Below are 17,192 nucleotides of genomic sequence, written 5' to 3'. Positions count from 1 at the left end.
ATGTTGCTGTGTAACCAATCAGTGGTGATCCAGGGGAGTGACCAAAGGACCAGTAATTATTCTCTAGGTGCAAAAAAATGCGCAAGTCGTTGGAACAACAAAAGGCCCTACATCTATTGCTTTGGCATTGAGCTTCTATCACTGTGCATCAGGAGGACAAGTTCATTTCGTTTTTCAGGACAGGGCTATTCAAAGGTATGGATGATGTTTTGATGGGCTTTCTGAGAGGTACGAGTAACGTTTCGGCAAGTACTCTGGTATTTCCTCATGTTCATCGAAAGCCATCTGGCCTACTCGTCGGTCGTAAGAAACGTGATGAAATGTCATCCATTTACAGCTGTGCACCCACACTGTAATAGCTAAACAGCAGATAAAAATCAACCATGATGAAACCGGTGTTGGTTTGAAAGCATCCCTCTCCTCCGGCCTCCTCTCTTTGCTCTCTCTCTGTGATTCTGTGAACATTGACATCATGGCTGCTGCTTCAATCATTAGAAGATTCTAGATCATGGGCTTGAGTGCTGCCTGGGAATAATCATCAGAGGCTGCAGTAATCCGAGAGCTGCTTCCATCCGTGATCCATCCCTTTCCTCCTCTCAGGCTGAACCAGGCTGGGCTTAGAGGCTCATAAACAGAATGCTCACTACCAGTCAGTAGGATGGATGGCTGTGGTTCAGGTTCTGGTAGGAGGCTGCCATTTTCCCTGTGGTGCCCTGAAGAGAGAACACAGCCAGGTTGTGGAATTGGAAGCCCTGGTTTCTAGGAGGCAGCAGGGGAAGCAGGCTTCCAGGTCAAGGGGAAACCCTGGTAGAAAGGAGGCTTCCTGCATGGCGCTCGCTCCCCTGCCGTGCACACTCCTTAAAACAGACTGTGGCCTCCTGCAGCTGCCCCTTTCAGTTGCATTTCCTCTCGCAACGCTCTTTCCTTTAAATGAATCCCACTCAATTTGAAACCTTGGCCATAGAACGTGGTCGTTATCCACAACCACGTTGCACCTCAGCCACAAAATGTACATTTCTATGCATTGACGGCTCGTATTGGTTGAACTTGTTTTTGTTTGATAAATGTAGCATGAGGGATGCCATCATGGTTTGTGTTTTGTTCCTCAAAGCAGTTTTTTAGAGCATCCAGAGCAAAGATGTGTTCTCCTCAGAGCCTCTGTTTTGAGAAGGGAATCCATTTTTACTACTCAACTGTTGAAATGTTGTTTTTTTGAGAGAGGCGTTTTTGATTTCAACGGAAACTCACCTTTATTGCAAAATTGCTGACTATTCCAAATGAAGTACTTATCTGACCTCTTTCCTTTCTTTTCTTAGTTGTTCACGTTATGACATTTCATGTTTTGTTAGATTTGGCTTGTAAGCTAAAAGCAAATATCATGCATGTTCGCCATGGGTAATTCAGTAGACTTCCCTTGAAGGGCAGATTATGTAATGGTTTACTGCTCACAGTGCTTATGGACGGAAAATGCTAAAAGGCCATAAGCATCATTTCATGACTAAAGTGCTTTAGTATTAAACTGTAATCTCTTTTCCAGTGATAAACGCTGATAGGACTTATGGTTGACGGACAGGACAGGTTCAGAAAGCATGACTGGACACATGTTCTTTTAGAAGATTAGACCTGTATTTACGTCCATGTTATGTGGAATAGGAAGTGAGGCATGTTTCTGTGTTGTTTTTTTTTCCTCGGGGGAAATTTGACTCCGAGATTGTCGAGGACTTTATTGCTCTTTGCCGAATAGTTGTACTCCACCCTGATATGGTCCTGGTGGAATGTGACGGCAGTGCCACTAGCCTAGGTCCTGTCATTTATAGCCAATACCCACGTCTCCATCCCATAGATTTTATGTGAGTAAAGTCATCCAGTATAAAAATAAAACAGCTGTGATAGAAACAGGAAGTTTCAGTACAATTTTATAAATGTTGACAGATAAGTTGTTTGTTTGACATGGTGGGATCGCTTTGTTTTTGGTAAAAGGTTATTATGCGAGAAATGGTGGTGGAAATGCCTTTATGCGCAAATATTGATAGCCATTGTATCGAAGTAAACTTGGAGTCACTCGATCACATGGTGTGCCATTTGTCATTTCTAGACGTATTAGAATCTCATCCCTTTACTTACATAAGGTAGAACTAAAAGACATTCTTCAACTACTCTCCATTATGCTATTTTTCTTCGTCTAGGCAGAATATGGGCTGACTAATGATAACCAGACAGAAGTAGCCTGGGTTTGGTTTGGTCTCTAGTAAGACTGAGACCTTCAGAGTTCCCAGGGAGGGTGCACGCACTGACCACTTTAGGGATCTTTTTCAGTTTAAAGATGAAGAGAACAGAGGCCTAGCCAGATCTATAATTCATGTGAAGGGAGCAGTTTGAGGAGTGTGTTGAGGGAGGTTGAGTCAATGATGGAGGCTGTGGTGATGCGATGCCTCCAATAAGAATTAAATCAGGATCTCTACTGTACCTACCCTTAGAAACCCTCTAAAGGATATTCATTATGACAATGTGGGCGGTTTGGTGTGAAAGGCGTGTATTACTACAGAGATACTACAGTAGTCTTATTTGGAAATGTTTCTTTGTTTCATATCTAAATGACATTTACATTGTCCCTCAGTTCTTATTGGCTCTTGTCCAGAATAACTAAAAACGTCCTTCCCTTCTAATGCTGTGATAATACAGTGCTGCAATAATCTTTGTAAAATGTACTTGGGTGTATCTCATGTGAACCTGAATCTATTGTTTAATGGTGCTAATACACTCTGACACAAATTGATTGTGTTATGTCATGTGCTCTCTATTGTTAATGACTTTGCCTTAATGCTATCTCTCTGAATGTTGGCGTTTCTTCCAGACGCGTGCCGTGGCGGGAGCCTGTCAACCCGTACTATGTCAACTCGGGCTACGCCATGGCCCCTGCCACCAGCGCCAACGACAGCGAGCAGCAGAGCATGTCCAGTGCCAGCGACGTAGACACACTCTCCCTGACCGACAGCAGTGTGTACGTACTCGCACAGCCTCCGCGTCACCTCCCACTCGCACGCGTACACACACACAATCGGTCAAACTGTAATAGTACATACCAGAAGTAAGGGCAGAATGCCTTCGAGATATGAAGTTTAGCCTCCTTGTTCCTTGCTATTCAGCATGAGGACCTTCACAAACCATTTCATGACGTGAGTGTGTGGGCATAGAAAATAGTGAGGGTGTTATTTTCAATTTCATCCATGCCCAGTGTATCTGAGCTCTACCTGGGTTGTATTCATTAGGGCACACAGTAGCAAATCGTTTTGCCACAGAAAACAGAGTTGAACAAGTTCAGGTAGTCCCTCTTTTTGAGTATGTTTTCTTCCATTTGGTGCCACATGAATAGGACTCTAGTCTGACTGTAGCACCTCCTGCTGCACGCAGACTGGTGCCATTTCCCCCTGTCTGTCTGTCACTGGGAGCAGCAACACATCTCTCTCTGCTCCTCTCCTCAGAGAACAGCCATCTGTTCATTACCCAGACGAGTGAAAGCTGCTAAATGTCATTACTTATGCTAATTATAGAGTATGAACTGGGAGGTATGACAGGGCCACAGTATGTCATCTGAAGGCATTGACTTGTTACCCTTTAAATCAAGTTTCCTGGAATTCTGAGGAAATGGTGGAGAATTGGCGGTGAAAGGTTGAGTAGATTTTGACAGGCTCTCATAATTGTGTAAAATTAGTCGGTACACAATGAATAAAAATATAATGTTATAAGCCCACGTCTTATATGACATACCCACATTGCCTGACAACGGTTTGTTTCAGGATGGGTAAATGTATAAGCAGTGCCTTTGGAGGATCCCATGTTGGACACCAGCTGTTATTTAGCGCAGCAATCCCCTTTCTTCCGCCTTAGCGGGAAGCAGCAGGTTTCCTTTAGAGTAAATCGAGCTAGGATGTGTTGGCAGAGGGAAGCCAGAGAAGAGAGAAGGCAGGAACGGTGCTGTAAGTTCAGAGATGGCACAGGGGAACGCATGTTTAAAGAAACATCAAAGGCTGCTCAGCAGGACAAAAACATGTGTCTGAAGCAGGATAGATTAGAGGCCATTATCAGCTGTTTGTTCCACAGCTCCTGGCGCAGACGAGTCAAACCCAGCAGGGCCACTGAGACTTGGGATAAAACAATTCATAGTGTTGGTGTCAGCGACCGCACCATTCTCTGCTTGTTCACTACTGTGTAGGGCCACAGAGGAAACCCTCGGGGTTTAGATACTCTGGTATTTACCGAAACCTAAATCCAGAAATCTCAACCCGCTCAATTTTGCCATGAACTCCCAAAATGTTGTCCTTCTCTTAGGATGATTGAGCTACTGTTTAGAAAGGTTACTTTGAAGCTGCATTTACATATGAGTTTTCTCGTTTTGAATATGTTTGTAAAATTGTCCTTTTGGTTTATGTTCCAGAGATGGAGTTCCACCATACAAATATCGTAAACAGCATCGACGAGAGATGCATGAAAGTGCCAAAGCAAATGGGCGTGTGCCACTACCTCATATTCCTGTAAGTTAACCTTGGTTTAGCTGCACACACACACACACCCCCGTACACAAACAAGTATACACACACACCTGCAAGAACCCCACTCGCTCATCAAAGACTGCTGACATGGCTGTTATCTGGTATTCTAGAAACATCCGTCTTTCTCAAATGTTCCCATCTCTCCACCTTCCTGCATTTGTAAGATGCCTGACTGCATCTCTCTCTGGGCCTGTGTAGGGTATGTGAATAGCTCATATTGAGGTTTGTGCTTTCTAAACTGTGCCTGGTACTCTCCCCAGCCCCTCAGCTGTCTGTCTGTGTTGAAGCCCATCAGACAGCAGTGTTTCTCCACTGTGGCAGTCCCGCCTCCCTGCATGCCTCTGCAGCTCCCTACAGGAGCACTCCCATCCTAATTGGGCCTCGGAGTCAAGAGTCCTGCTTTATAAGACTCTCTCCCTCACATTAGGATGCATTTATGTTTTTGTGTAGAATATATTATTTTTTTCATTTTCTGTTTTTCGGTACACAGAATACAAAATAATAAAGAAACTAACTCTATGCATAGCAGAAAAATGGAAACGCTGGCTGCCTTGTCCTTGATTGTTCTGTTTTTGTCTAATGGATTAGTCCCAGACACATACTGCAGTGGTAATGGAGAGACGTACAGTGCATTTGGAAAGTATTCAGGCCCCTGGATCCCCCCCCACATTTTGTTGCGTTACAGGCATATTCTAAAATTGATTAAATAAAAAATAATCCTCATCAATCTACTAACTAATGACATTTTTGAAACTGTATTAAAAATCAAAAACAGAAATACTTTATTTACGTAAGTATTCAGACCCTTTGCTATGGGACTCAAAATGTAGCTCAGGGAGGTGACCAAGAACCCGGTGGCCACTCTGACAGAGCTCTAGAGTTCCTCTGTGGAGATGGGAGAACCTTCCAAAGGGACAACCATCTCTGCAGCACTCCACCAATCAGGCCTTATGGTAGAATGGCCAGACGGAACCACTCCTCAGTAGAAGGCATATGACAGCCCGCTTGGAGTTTGCCAAAAGGCACCTAAAGGACACTCAGATAATGAGAAACAAGATTCTTTGGTCTGATGAAACCAAGATTGAACTCTGTGGCCTGAATGCCAAGTGTCACGTCTGGTGAAGCATGGTGGTGGCAGCATCATGCTGTGGGGACGTTTTTCAGCGGCAGGGACTGGGAGACTAGTCAGGATCAAGGGAAAGATGAACGGAGCAAAGTACAGAGAGATCTTTGATGAAAACCTGCTCAGGACCTCAGACTTGGGCGAAAGTTCACCTTCCAACAGGACAACGACCCTAAGCACACAGCCAAGACAATGCCGGAGTGGCTTTGGTACAAGTCTCTGAATGTCCTTGAGTGGCCCAGCCAGAGCCCAGAATGGACCTGATCGAACATCTGGAGAGACCTGAAACCTGAAAATAGCTGTGCAGTGACACTCCCCATCCAACCTGACAGAGCTTGAGAGGATCTGCAGAGAAGAATGGGAGAAACTCCCCAAATACAGGTTTGCCAAACTTGTAACGTCATACCGAAGAAGACTCAAGGCTGTAATCACTGCCAAAGGTGCTTCAACAAAGTACTGAGTAAAGGGTCTGAATACTTATGTAAATGTCATATTTCAGGTTTTTTTTATTTTGTTTTAATCAATTAAACAAAAAATCTAAACCTGTTTTGCTTTGTCATTATAGGGTATTGTGAGTAGATTGATGATGAAAATACCATGTATTACATTTTAGAATAACCCTGTAACGTAACAAAATGTGGAGAAAGTCAAGGGGTGTGAATGCTTTCTGAATGCACTACATACACTGAGTATTCAAAACATTAGAAACACCTGCTCTTTCCATGACAGAGAATGACCAGGTGACTCCAGGTAAAAGCGATCAACCCTTGTTGATGTCATTGTTAAATCCACTTCAATCACTGTAGATGAAGGTGACAATAGGTTATGTGGATCGTGTATGTGTGCCATTTCAGAGGGTGACTGGACAAGACAGTGCCTTTGAACAGGGTACGGTAGTAGGTGCCAGCCGCACCGGTTTGTGTCAAGAACTCTAACCCTGCTGGGTCTTTAATGCTCAACAGTTTCCTTTGTGTATCAAGAATGGTCCTCCACCCAAAGGACATCCAGCCAACTTGACACAACTGTTGGAAGCATTGGGGTCAACATGGGCCAGCATCCCTGTGGATCTCTTTGACACCTTGTAGTCCATTGCCCTGATGAGTCGAGGCTGTTCTGAGGGCAAAAGGGGGTGCACCTCAATATTAGGACGGTGTTCCTAATGTTTGGTTCGCTCCGTGTACATTCTTCACTAATAGAGGGTAATAGCCAAAGTAGTGAAGTAATTTCTACAGCCAGGTCTTCTAACGGCCATAAAGCTACTCTGGGCTGTTTGTGTGTAAAGCTTTGTCTGTGTTGGGTGAAATGAATATGAATCCAACTGAAACCAAATTCAAAGAGAAAATAGCAGTCAGAGCTGGGGAAATATCCGGCTTTGTAATCAGCTTGTGGACATATCTTGTGTGCTTTGGTGGGGCCCTGAGTAAAACGTCCCTCTACAATATTTAGGCTATCCCCAGAATGTACTTTAATCTCTCTTTGCTAGATTACTACAACAATGCACCTTACAGGCTTGAATTGTGTTGGGAATACCAGCTAAGAGCTGCATATTCCCAGCATCTTCCTTTTGATAGAAAATGTACTTCACTTTGCTGCCTGTAAGTAAACATGCAATGATAGGGATTATTTTGAACGGACAATCACCTTTTAGAGATGAATTCTGGTCTGTGGTGTACCAGCGAGTTTTCACTGTGTTTTTCCAGAAGTGGCCTGTAGCTCAGACGCTGTTAACCTTTTATTTAACTAGGCAAGTGGGGCACGGTGTCACGCTGCGACGGGTCGATCTGGAGATTGATTTTGGTGTTTTTTTTTTTTTAATGGCTATTATAAAGTCACTGACCAACAAAGTTGTTTTATGGCTGATATTTGACTATCTATCTTATACATTTTCTCTAACTTTGGAAGTACCCTATGTTGAAACTTTATTTTTGAGATGAATGCCTGCGCCTTACAGCATACATTATGCAGAGCAGCCTATATCAGACTATTCAAAGCCTTAAACCGTGTCAAATCAGACCTTGTAGGTACTACATTAGATACTAAGCAACAGTCATCTTGACTTTGGTTTGAGGTTATTGTTTTGGCACCTTCATTTCCATTACAGGTCCCCTGTTAGCTTTTCCCTGATAAACTGTCGACGTGTTTGATAAGCCTTTCCTCCTGTTTCATTTTCTCCCTTTTTGTTCCATCAACCGAAGTGAACAGCATAGTGACCACAGGTTTTTACCTTTCAGGAGAAAACGGTAACATTGTTATCAGCGAACGGACTACTGGTACAATTTGAAATGAACTAGAAAATGGTGTGTTCCCCCTCTGTTAGCGCACAAACCGGATACCAAAGGACATTCACGTGGAGCCGGAGAAGTTTGCGGCGGATCTGATCAGCCGGCTGGAGGGAGTGCTGAGGGAGAGGGAGGCCCAGGAGAAACTGGAGGAGCGGTTGAAGAGAGTCCGATTGGTACGTTGTTGTCCACAGAAGTACCACCATGCTTGTCGGTGTGATCCCCCTCCCTGGTGGGGCGCTATACCACTCTATACCATCATCCTCTTAACAACCTCTTACTATGTTCTCTACAGCTGGTCGCCGTTTGTCTGGCTGTCTATCAGAAGGTACACTCTAATATCTCTGTTGTTTGAAAGGACCGGGTTGATTCATTAAAAGGAAACAGACATTATTCCATTGTGAATCATTTTTAAAAGTGTAGCTCTGGCCTATCAGGGATCCATCCCCACTGTATCTTGGATCCCTTTGTCTCTGGCATCAGATGGAACACTCGCAGACAGCCTGAGCCACTTGTGAGCCTGGCGCACTGTAATGACTTTGTTTGAAGTCAGTTGGACCGTGAAGAAATGCCTGCGCTCACCGCAAATGGAATCTCTTTCGGTACACAGAGCCAGGTCTTAAGTCTCAAGGCAGATATTTTATGTCGTTTGGCCCCTCCGTAAGAGGAACCGCCATCATGGAACAGTAGGTTTCTCTTTATTAAGAGCTGGTGGCAGACAGGGGAGTGACAAATAGTGACTCTATTAACTGATATTCTTACCTTAATCAAAGATAAGCTAGTCCCCCCCCCCCCCCCCCCAATTCCTCTCCTCTGCTCTCTTACCTGGTTTTCATCCACAGACTTACACCCTGATTTCACTGAATGTGGCCTCAATCCAATGTTGATTGATGGAGAGGTCACATCCGGTCTAGGCATACTCCCTCAGTAGTGTCTGAAAGGAACGGGTCAATATTGCAGGATAGCCTGTGGTATTATGGTGCTGTTGACTGATTAAACCATTTGCCTTTATCTCGCCTCTAAATAATACAGAACCTTTAGGATCAATGCATTGGTGCCACTGAGAGATCAATAACTTAATAGGTGTTTTTCGCTTGTCTTTTCAAAGCTCTGAATATTGGCCCACCTAATGTATAATTTACATGTTCAATAGCAGCAGTACGTTCCTCTTCCCTGAGGTGAGAGGGAGTGAGAGAAACTTGGTACATTGCATTCATTAGTAGATGCCTTTTAGCAGGATGGGCTCAGCAGGTCTGGATCTGGCCTCATTTTGGCACGAACAGGGTAACTGAGAGTGCAGAGCAATGGCCTGCATAGCTGCTCTGAGCCAGAGACCGAGAGCCAGGCCAGTATCTGCATGCGCCTGTCAGACCCTCATCAAAAAGTCCTTAGCTCCCGCCCAGGATTCCTCTACCTGGAGTGAGCATCAAAGCCTCCACCACATAAATTGCCCACTGTTATTTGCCAATGATTCCCATGTTGAAATGCCATCAAAGGTGTGTGGGAAGGGTGAGGAGCCAATGGGGGCTGATGTGTTTTAGTTAGGGGAGTGGAAGACCGGGTCAACACATCCTTAGCAATTCAGTTAGTTACAGAGACAGACCTGGTGAAATAAGGGCACAATGGTATGCACTGCTGCTACATGTCATACTGTTAGTTACTATGCCTGAACGTTCCATACAGTTAGTTACTATGCCTGATTGTGCCATACAGTTAGTTACTATGCCTGAACGTGCCATACTGTTAGTTACTATGCCTGATTGTGCCATACGGTTAGTTACTATGCCTGAACGTGCCATACTGTTAGTTACTATGCCTGAACGTGCCATACTGTTAGTTACTATGCCTGATTGCGCCATACAGTTAGTTACTATGCCTGAACGTGCCATACTGTTAGTTACTATGCCTGAACGTGCCATACTGTTAGTTACTATGCCTGATTGTGCCATACAGTTAGTTACTATGCCTGAACGTGCCATACAGTTAGTTACTATGCCTGATTGTGCCATACAGTTAGTTACTATGCCTGAACGTGCCATACTGTTAGTTACTATGCCTGAACGTGCCATACTGTTAGTTACTATGCCTGATTGTGCCATACAGTTAGTTACTATGCCTGAACGTGCCATACAGTTAGTTACTATGCCTGAACGTGCCATACAGTTAGTTACTATGCCTGAACGTGCCATACAGTTAGTTACTATGCCTGAACGTGCCATACAGTTAGTTACTATGCCTGAACGTGCCATACTGTTAGTTACTATGCCTGAACGTGCCATACAGTTAGTTACTATGCCTGAACGTGCCATACAGTTAGTTACTATGCCTGAACGTGCCATACTGTTAGTTACTATGCCTGAACGTGCCATACAGTTAGTTACTATGCCTGAACGTGCCATACAGTTAGTTACTATGGCTGTTCGTGCCTTTGTCTAGAAACTAGAACATAGCAGTGTTGTAGCTTGAAATACATAGAGCTATTTAATTGTAGTAAAGATTATGCTGGCAGGCGTGATGTAGAGTGAAATAGCTTTGCACCACAGAGGAAGAACATTCCCTCTGCAGCAGAGCCGTGATAATGCCACGGCACGTGTTAACACATGGTCTTGTGGAAGTGTGCCATCTGCTGGTGTGACTGATTGGAACAAATAGCCTTTTGAAAGGACTTAGCAGTTGTTCTTTCGCAGTGTGGTAAGTTGGGGCTCCATTTATTTTCTTGGGAAAGGACCAGACACTGAAGCTCATACATGTGGGTAGGATATATTTGTATATTATATATATTTATATACTGAAATAATCTCTGATATGTCAACTTGTGGTATTGCTGTTGAGTTGGGTAGTAACCATTTTCAGCATATTTAATCATCTTTTTCTTTCTGGAAGGAGGAAGAGGGTGAGGATGCAGACATCTCCACATCCACCTCGTTCTCCAGTCACAGACTGCCCCCTGGTGCCCACCCACAGCACTACAACAACCCCCGCTACTCTGACATCGGCTACAATGGCCTGGCGCTGCGGCCTGACGCCCACGAGGAGAACCCCGAGAGCATCCTGGACGACCACGTCCAGCGAGTCATGAAGACCCCCGGCTGCCAGTCCCCGGGCACCGGCCGCCACTCCCCCAAGTCCCGCTCACCCGACGGCTTCCCTGCAGGTGGCAAGGTGCCCGGACCTGGGATGCCACTGCCCACAGGCCCAGGCAAACACCCAGCTCGGCTGGGGCCCAAAGGGGAGGCTGCCAGCCACCAATACCACCACAAACACGTGCACCACATCCACCACCCAGCCGGAGGGAAGCCCAAAGAGCAGGTGGAGGCTGACGCAGCCATGAGGGTCAATGGTAACTTCCACTGGGGGATGGAGCAGCACAACTATGGGTCCAAGTCTCGCAACTATGCTGACGGCATGGGCCCCAGCCCGATGGATCCTATGGGCTACAGGTACACACAGAAGCACACAGCATCTTCATGTCTCTTTTGAATTAGGTTTTTAGATCTTCCATGTCTCTGTTTTTTTATTTTATTTTATTTAACACTTGCCGTTTAACGTTGTTGTCCTTTTATCATACAATTTTCGTAGTAGCAAAGGTAGCACGCTATCGAAGCGGCCATTTAAGAAAGCTGAGGAGGTGCGGACCTTTGAGGTGCCCGTGCCTCCGGAGGACGTGGAGAGGAACCAGAAGATCCTCCAGTGGATGATGGAGGGAGAGGCGGTCCGTAACAAGAAGAGCCCCTACGGGTGAGTTCCGGCTTTATGGGTCTTTCCCGCGTAGGGAATCGGTAACGTACAACCACAGAGATGCAAGTCATTTGAATGAACTCTGATCTGTATTATGGTGGTATGTGTACATTTGGGTCAAACAATGACAAGGATGTCTCCCAGGAGCACCACAGGGTCCAAGAAGACCCCGTCGAGCCACGAGGTGTCGCGGCCCAGCTCTGTGGAGCGTCCCGGGGCAGTGCATCCGTGGGTCAGCGCCCAGCTGCGGAACAATGTGCAGCCCTCACACCCCTTCATCCAGGACCCCACCATGCCCCCCAACCCGGCCCCCAATCCCCTCACCCAGCTGGAGGAGGCTAGGAGGAGACTGGAGGAGGAGAAGAAGAAGACGGGGACCTTACAGACCAAACAGAGGTGAGTCAGTGTTACCTGGAAGGGATATGTTTCTGTCACAGCCTGGTTCTTCAGGTCATGTCTATCCAGCCGTTGTATTGTTGTAGTGATTGTGGCAGCCATGTGACTGAATCACCAAACTCATCCTTTTGGTAATACAGGAAAAAAGAGTAACGTTGTTATCGAAAAGTAATGTTTGTGCTGAAACAGCAAATGTTTGGGTGAGCTGAAGCATGACAGGGTCTCAGACTCCTAAAGAATGAAATATTCTTCCCTTTTTTTCCTTCACTTTTCTCATTGATCAAACCCCCTTTTGAGTAGCATGATGCACTGATCAACCTTGTTTTACATTTTCATTGCACATCTGTGCATGATCCCTGGTGTGTGTATCCTGGTTGGTGTGGCCCTGTGGCTGGTCCGTGTCTAACTCCCAGGGTTGTTGGGTCCTTCAGGTATGTGATGGAAGTGATCCAGCGGGGGCGAGCTGCCGCCAGGCCCGCCCTGTTCCCGCCGCTCGGCGTGGTGCCTGCCGTCTCTTACACGGAGCTGTCCGAGTACGTCCAGTCTGGTTTACCCCAGTAGCCCTTAACACCCACCCCATTGGTCACAGCAGCACCCAAACCCCCATCCCATTGGTCACAGCAGCACCCCACCTCCCATGTCTATCACCAGCAGCATCCAGACCCGACTGCTCTGTACCTGCACAGCCAAACAGAGGCCTGTCTGTATGACTAGACTCCATAGAGATTAATTGAGGCATATATGTTTGATTACTGGCATTAATACTTGTATCCCCATAATCTAGTTGTAGTTTCCTGTACAATAACATCTGTGTGTAGTTTAGTTTTTTTTGTCAATTATAAATTCATATTTGATCTGATTATTTGCTTATGTATGGGTGGGGATTAGAACAATCAGTCTCACCTCTTCAGCCATTTCTTAGTGAGGCGGTGGGATGGCAGTGAGAATGATCATACCTCTAGCTTCACACTGGTAAGCAGAGGGGATGAGAGGGATTAGAATGATATTAAGTGGAGAGAGATGGGGAAGATAGAACTGGGGAACAGGGAGGGAGGTAGTAGGAGGCAGCAGCTAGGGAGAGGTGTACTGTAAGCTGCGTGGGGCGAGAACGCAGAGCTTTTGATGTTCTCTGTGTGAAGCTGCAGTCTGTTTGATGTCCCGTGGCTTCTTCCTCCGATGGACAGTTTAGTGATGTAGGGGGACAGGATAGCTGCAGTGAGGACCAGATGAAAGCCCGGCTATCCTGGCATAGCCCCTGGGTCTCTACCACCCCATCCTATCACTGGGCCTCCACCACCTCACTCCACACCATCAAACCCAACAACAGGCCCAGGGGCATGCAGTTGGAACACTACTTACTGTAGTAGCCTGCTCCCTGCTGGTAGCATTTAGGCATAACACGTCTTCATCACAATCCCATTTAAACTCAGCATTTCCTTGCTGGAACAACATTACCTCCAAGAACTCTGATTGATAAATGAATACTTTCCCTGGACAAGGTCCTTAGGGCAATATTACCTGTACCAGGAGTGCTCAATTTGATAGCATTTTGGAGGAAATCAATGCTGTAAAGTCACACATTGTGGATCATGAAGTATTCAAATCATGAAACTGATTCTTTGAATTTGTTTGTCAAACATATTTTGCATTTATTGGTTGTCTCCTTTTTGGCAGACCTCTGGAAATCAAACAAAGGGCCCCACTAGGGGTCCCCGGCCCCTTGGTTGATTACGCTTCACCACCTAAACAGTCTGCATTGCAACTCTGGTGGCTGTCACAGCCAGAACATTTATACGTTGTAAAGAGAGAGTATGAGTGACTTGAAATCTTGTTTTCCTACATCAGATTCTGACTGAGAGGAAATTATACCTCGATGTCAGAATTATTGCCCCCCCCCCCCACTCGTACTCTGTCAAATGATCAGAGCTTGGAGTTCTGCTGAGGTCTTTGAAACATCTCATTCGAAAGATGAAAGGAAGCCTTGACTTGACACATCTATTGAACCTTTTACTTGTTTGTTTGCAGACATAAAGTGACGAAGAAGCCCGCCTGTGAGAACATTACGGTGGCCTACTACTTCTGTGGGGAGCCAATCCCGTACAGGACGTCGGTCAAAGGTCGCATGGTCATGCTGGGCCAGTTCAAAGAGCTGCTGACTAAGAAAGGAAGCTACAGGTGAGGTCACTACTCTACCTGGTGAGGCACAGGAAACTAGATTTACAGCACGATGTTATGTAACATTTTAGTCTATTAAACTCTGAAGTCCTTGAAATTGATTATCATGTTTTTGTTGTGTTTATGGTAATGTGGAAAATTTATGAACCACATTCCAAAGTCCATTTTTGATCTTATGTAAATTTTGTGCATAATAACTCAAGCTTTTTCAATGCACTTGAACTAACAACCAACTGTTCTCTATCCAACCGACTCTAGGTATTTTTTCAAGAAGGTGAGCAATGACTTTGGGGTGGTGTTCGAAGAGGTACGTGAAGATGATGCTGTCCTGCCCATCTTTGAGGAGAAGATCATTGGGAAAGTGGAAAAGATTGATTGATTGACATGGAGGTGGAGAGGAAGGAGACGTTCACAAAGTCGGCCTGCGATGGAGCGATCGACGGATGAGCTGTTCACTTGAGAGAGACAGAGAGAAAGTGTTTGACTAGAGGGAGGATTGGCAGGGGAAGAAAAGGTACGGAGTAAGTCGCTACAGGAGGGAATGGATGAAAGGAGGAGAGAATGAGAAGAGTGCATAGTGATCACTGTGGGAGACACTCATGACTCCAAGGCTTTCGTGCAGACAGAGTAGGAAAGCATTGGACAAAAAAAAGCCGACATTCTCTCCTTCAGTGTCTTTCTGAGTGTAATGTAATGTAGCATTGTACAATTTGACAAGAAGAGAAATGCTATGAATCTGCTTACTAAAGCAGCATATTATTTTTGATATGACGTATCAGAAGGTATCCTTTCTAATGTAACCAAGCGTGTCATTTTTCTGTGTTCGTACCAGATGTGTACAGATTGTCTGTTTAAAACATAACGATAAAGTTTTATATTATCTATTTAAATATTTGAAAAGGCGGTCGTTTTAATCGTGGCGCTGTTCCAATTCGACGAGATCCAAGTGATCCAAGTGTTTTTCAAGTATTGTTGGAACTATTATACAGCCCCATGTTCTACCAAGTGCTTTTTACAGGAACACTCAACCTTGCCAGTCCTCTAAAGTTAAGTGGCATTGAGTTGTCATGCTGCACTTATCACTCACTGTATTATGCATTAGTGTCAATGGAGCGAAATTAAAAGGAATGCCTTCTTGAGGTTGCCCTCATGTTTTGTGTTTTTCAATTAGGAAGGGATTCCCCAGCAGTAGCTCGATCTGTGTACAATGTACTGTACTCTGAGGTCTCTTCCCCATAGTGTACGTGTGTGTGTATGCACATTAAATACATTATTATACCCATACCTGCAGACACCTGCCAACTTAAATTAATCCCCATTATGTTCGGTAACTTTTAGATTTTGCTACAGTTAGGTCTTAATTGTAGCAGATCAGTGCAGAAAATAACATCTTTGATCAGAGATAATCACAACCAGTTGTGTACATGCTACTGACAGTTCAGATCCAGATTCTATTTAGAGCTTTTGTTAGGCATTTAAACACCAGAGTCCATAGTAGAAGTCTCCTGAAGGTTCATACATGGGTGTCTGTGTAGAGAAAGAGTCTGTGTGCGGAAGTTTGTCTCAATAGTGCATTGATCATCCAATGTGTGTTCACATGCATTCAGAAAGGCTCCTGACCCCATGGTTTCACTCTGGACAACGAAAGGACATTAATATATGTTTACCTAATTAATATATCACAAATACAGCTGAATAATGACTTGTAGCCTTTCATAGCTCTATAGAGCTAAATTTGGTGCCTGGCAGAAATTGTCTCTAGAAATAACTTTAGTATGAAGTGATCTACTTTTTTTGATGGGTCACAATACACCAAAGAGAACAGTAGAAGTTGATATGTTTGTCATCCCCTTTTCTCTTCTTTATTTACCCTCATTCACATGGGTACTCTTTGATTATTCTCCAAATCCCTGTGTTGAAGTGGAATTCTCTTGTACAATTTTCTAGGGCAGGGCTCTCCAACCCTGTTCCTGGAGAGCTACCCTCCATGTAGGTTTCCACTCCAACCCCAGCTGTAACTAACCTGATTTCAGCTCATCAATCAGCTAATTACTACAATCAGTTGCACTAGATTCGTGTTGGAGGGAACCTGCAGGACAGTAGGTGTCCAGGAACAGGGTTGGAGAGCCCTGTTCCAGGGCGTTGTGCCGGGGTCAGTGCGAGGTGGAATGTGCTAACCGTTGTGTTTGATTAGGATGGTAAAGGACCTTTTTCATAAGAGTGCTGTATTGCTGGGTGTTGTTCTGTATCAACACCACATATAAGAGGACGATCTCCTTTTCTGAGATGCTGTTTTTGTATTTATTTAGATGGATATTTTTAAAGAATCTGTATGAAGTTAACATACGTAGTGGACAACCCTCTATTGCTCCTGTTTAAAGATTTGAATAACCGTACTTTATGTTTTCATAACGAGAGGCATTTACTCCATGATCTTTGACAATATTGGTACTCGACCATCATCTGTCACACTACAATGTAGAATTTGTCTCTCTGTTATGATTATCATTAGATTATTAGATGTTCACTGTCTGTATGTATTTCCAATGGAGGGCAGTGATTCTTACTGTGAAAGCCCCAAAGTGAACTTCCCCCCCCACTTATGGTCATTGAAATGTATATAACAACCATCACAGAGTGCCTTTTATTGCCATCCTCTCATGACATCCGCTGTGTGATTCTCAAGTGTTACCAGGGCCTTGCTTTATATTTTTATTTCGCGTCTTACAAACCATGTTCTGTTGAAGTGTTTCCTATGTCACATCTCACTTTGGATAAAAATGTTCTATGTAAATATGTAAAAATTGTACATGTCATCAACCAGCAATTCACTTAGGAGATATTCATTACCCCGGACCTGTTTCTTAGTGCTGAGTTGTGCGGTTATCATTTAAAGGTACTTGAACAATAAATATATGTAATAAACCCGAA

At 44.6% G+C, this 17,192-nt stretch overlaps 1 protein-coding gene across 7 annotated transcripts in view; it reads left to right on the top strand.

Moving 5' to 3' along the window:
• LOC110538248 (axin-1) overlaps positions 1 to 17,192 on the top strand; it is a 23,626-nt gene extending 6,434 nt beyond the window's left edge. For 3 of the 7 annotated variants that reach the window (XM_021624954.3, XM_090193318.1, XM_090193317.1), the window contains exons 3-10: positions 2,855 to 3,001; positions 4,436 to 4,532; positions 7,991 to 8,128; positions 10,836 to 11,392; positions 11,532 to 11,690; positions 11,835 to 12,086; positions 14,112 to 14,261; positions 14,520 to 17,192. In XM_021624954.3, the coding sequence (XP_021480629.2) occupies positions 2,855 to 3,001; positions 4,436 to 4,532; positions 7,991 to 8,128; positions 10,836 to 11,392; positions 11,532 to 11,690; positions 11,835 to 12,086; positions 14,112 to 14,261; positions 14,520 to 14,640 (1,621 nt within the window). In that variant the 3' untranslated portion in view covers positions 14,641 to 17,192. Of the gene's footprint in view, positions 1 to 2,854; positions 3,002 to 4,435; positions 4,533 to 7,990; positions 8,129 to 10,835; positions 11,393 to 11,531; positions 11,691 to 11,834; positions 12,087 to 12,517; positions 12,620 to 14,111; positions 14,262 to 14,519 lie in introns of all 7 variants that reach the window. The other 4 variants (XM_090193319.1, XM_090193316.1, XM_090193320.1 and 1 more) reach the window with 2 other exon arrangements.

Source organism: Oncorhynchus mykiss, chromosome 12 (genome assembly GCF_057628025.1).
Source record: "Oncorhynchus mykiss isolate SJ-2025 chromosome 12, ASM5762802v1, whole genome shotgun sequence".
In the NCBI taxonomy this organism is placed as follows: Eukaryota; Metazoa; Chordata; class Actinopteri; order Salmoniformes; family Salmonidae; genus Oncorhynchus; species Oncorhynchus mykiss.
The sequence above is the reverse complement of the archived record's forward strand: the minus strand, read 5'-3'. Positions and strand labels throughout refer to the sequence as shown.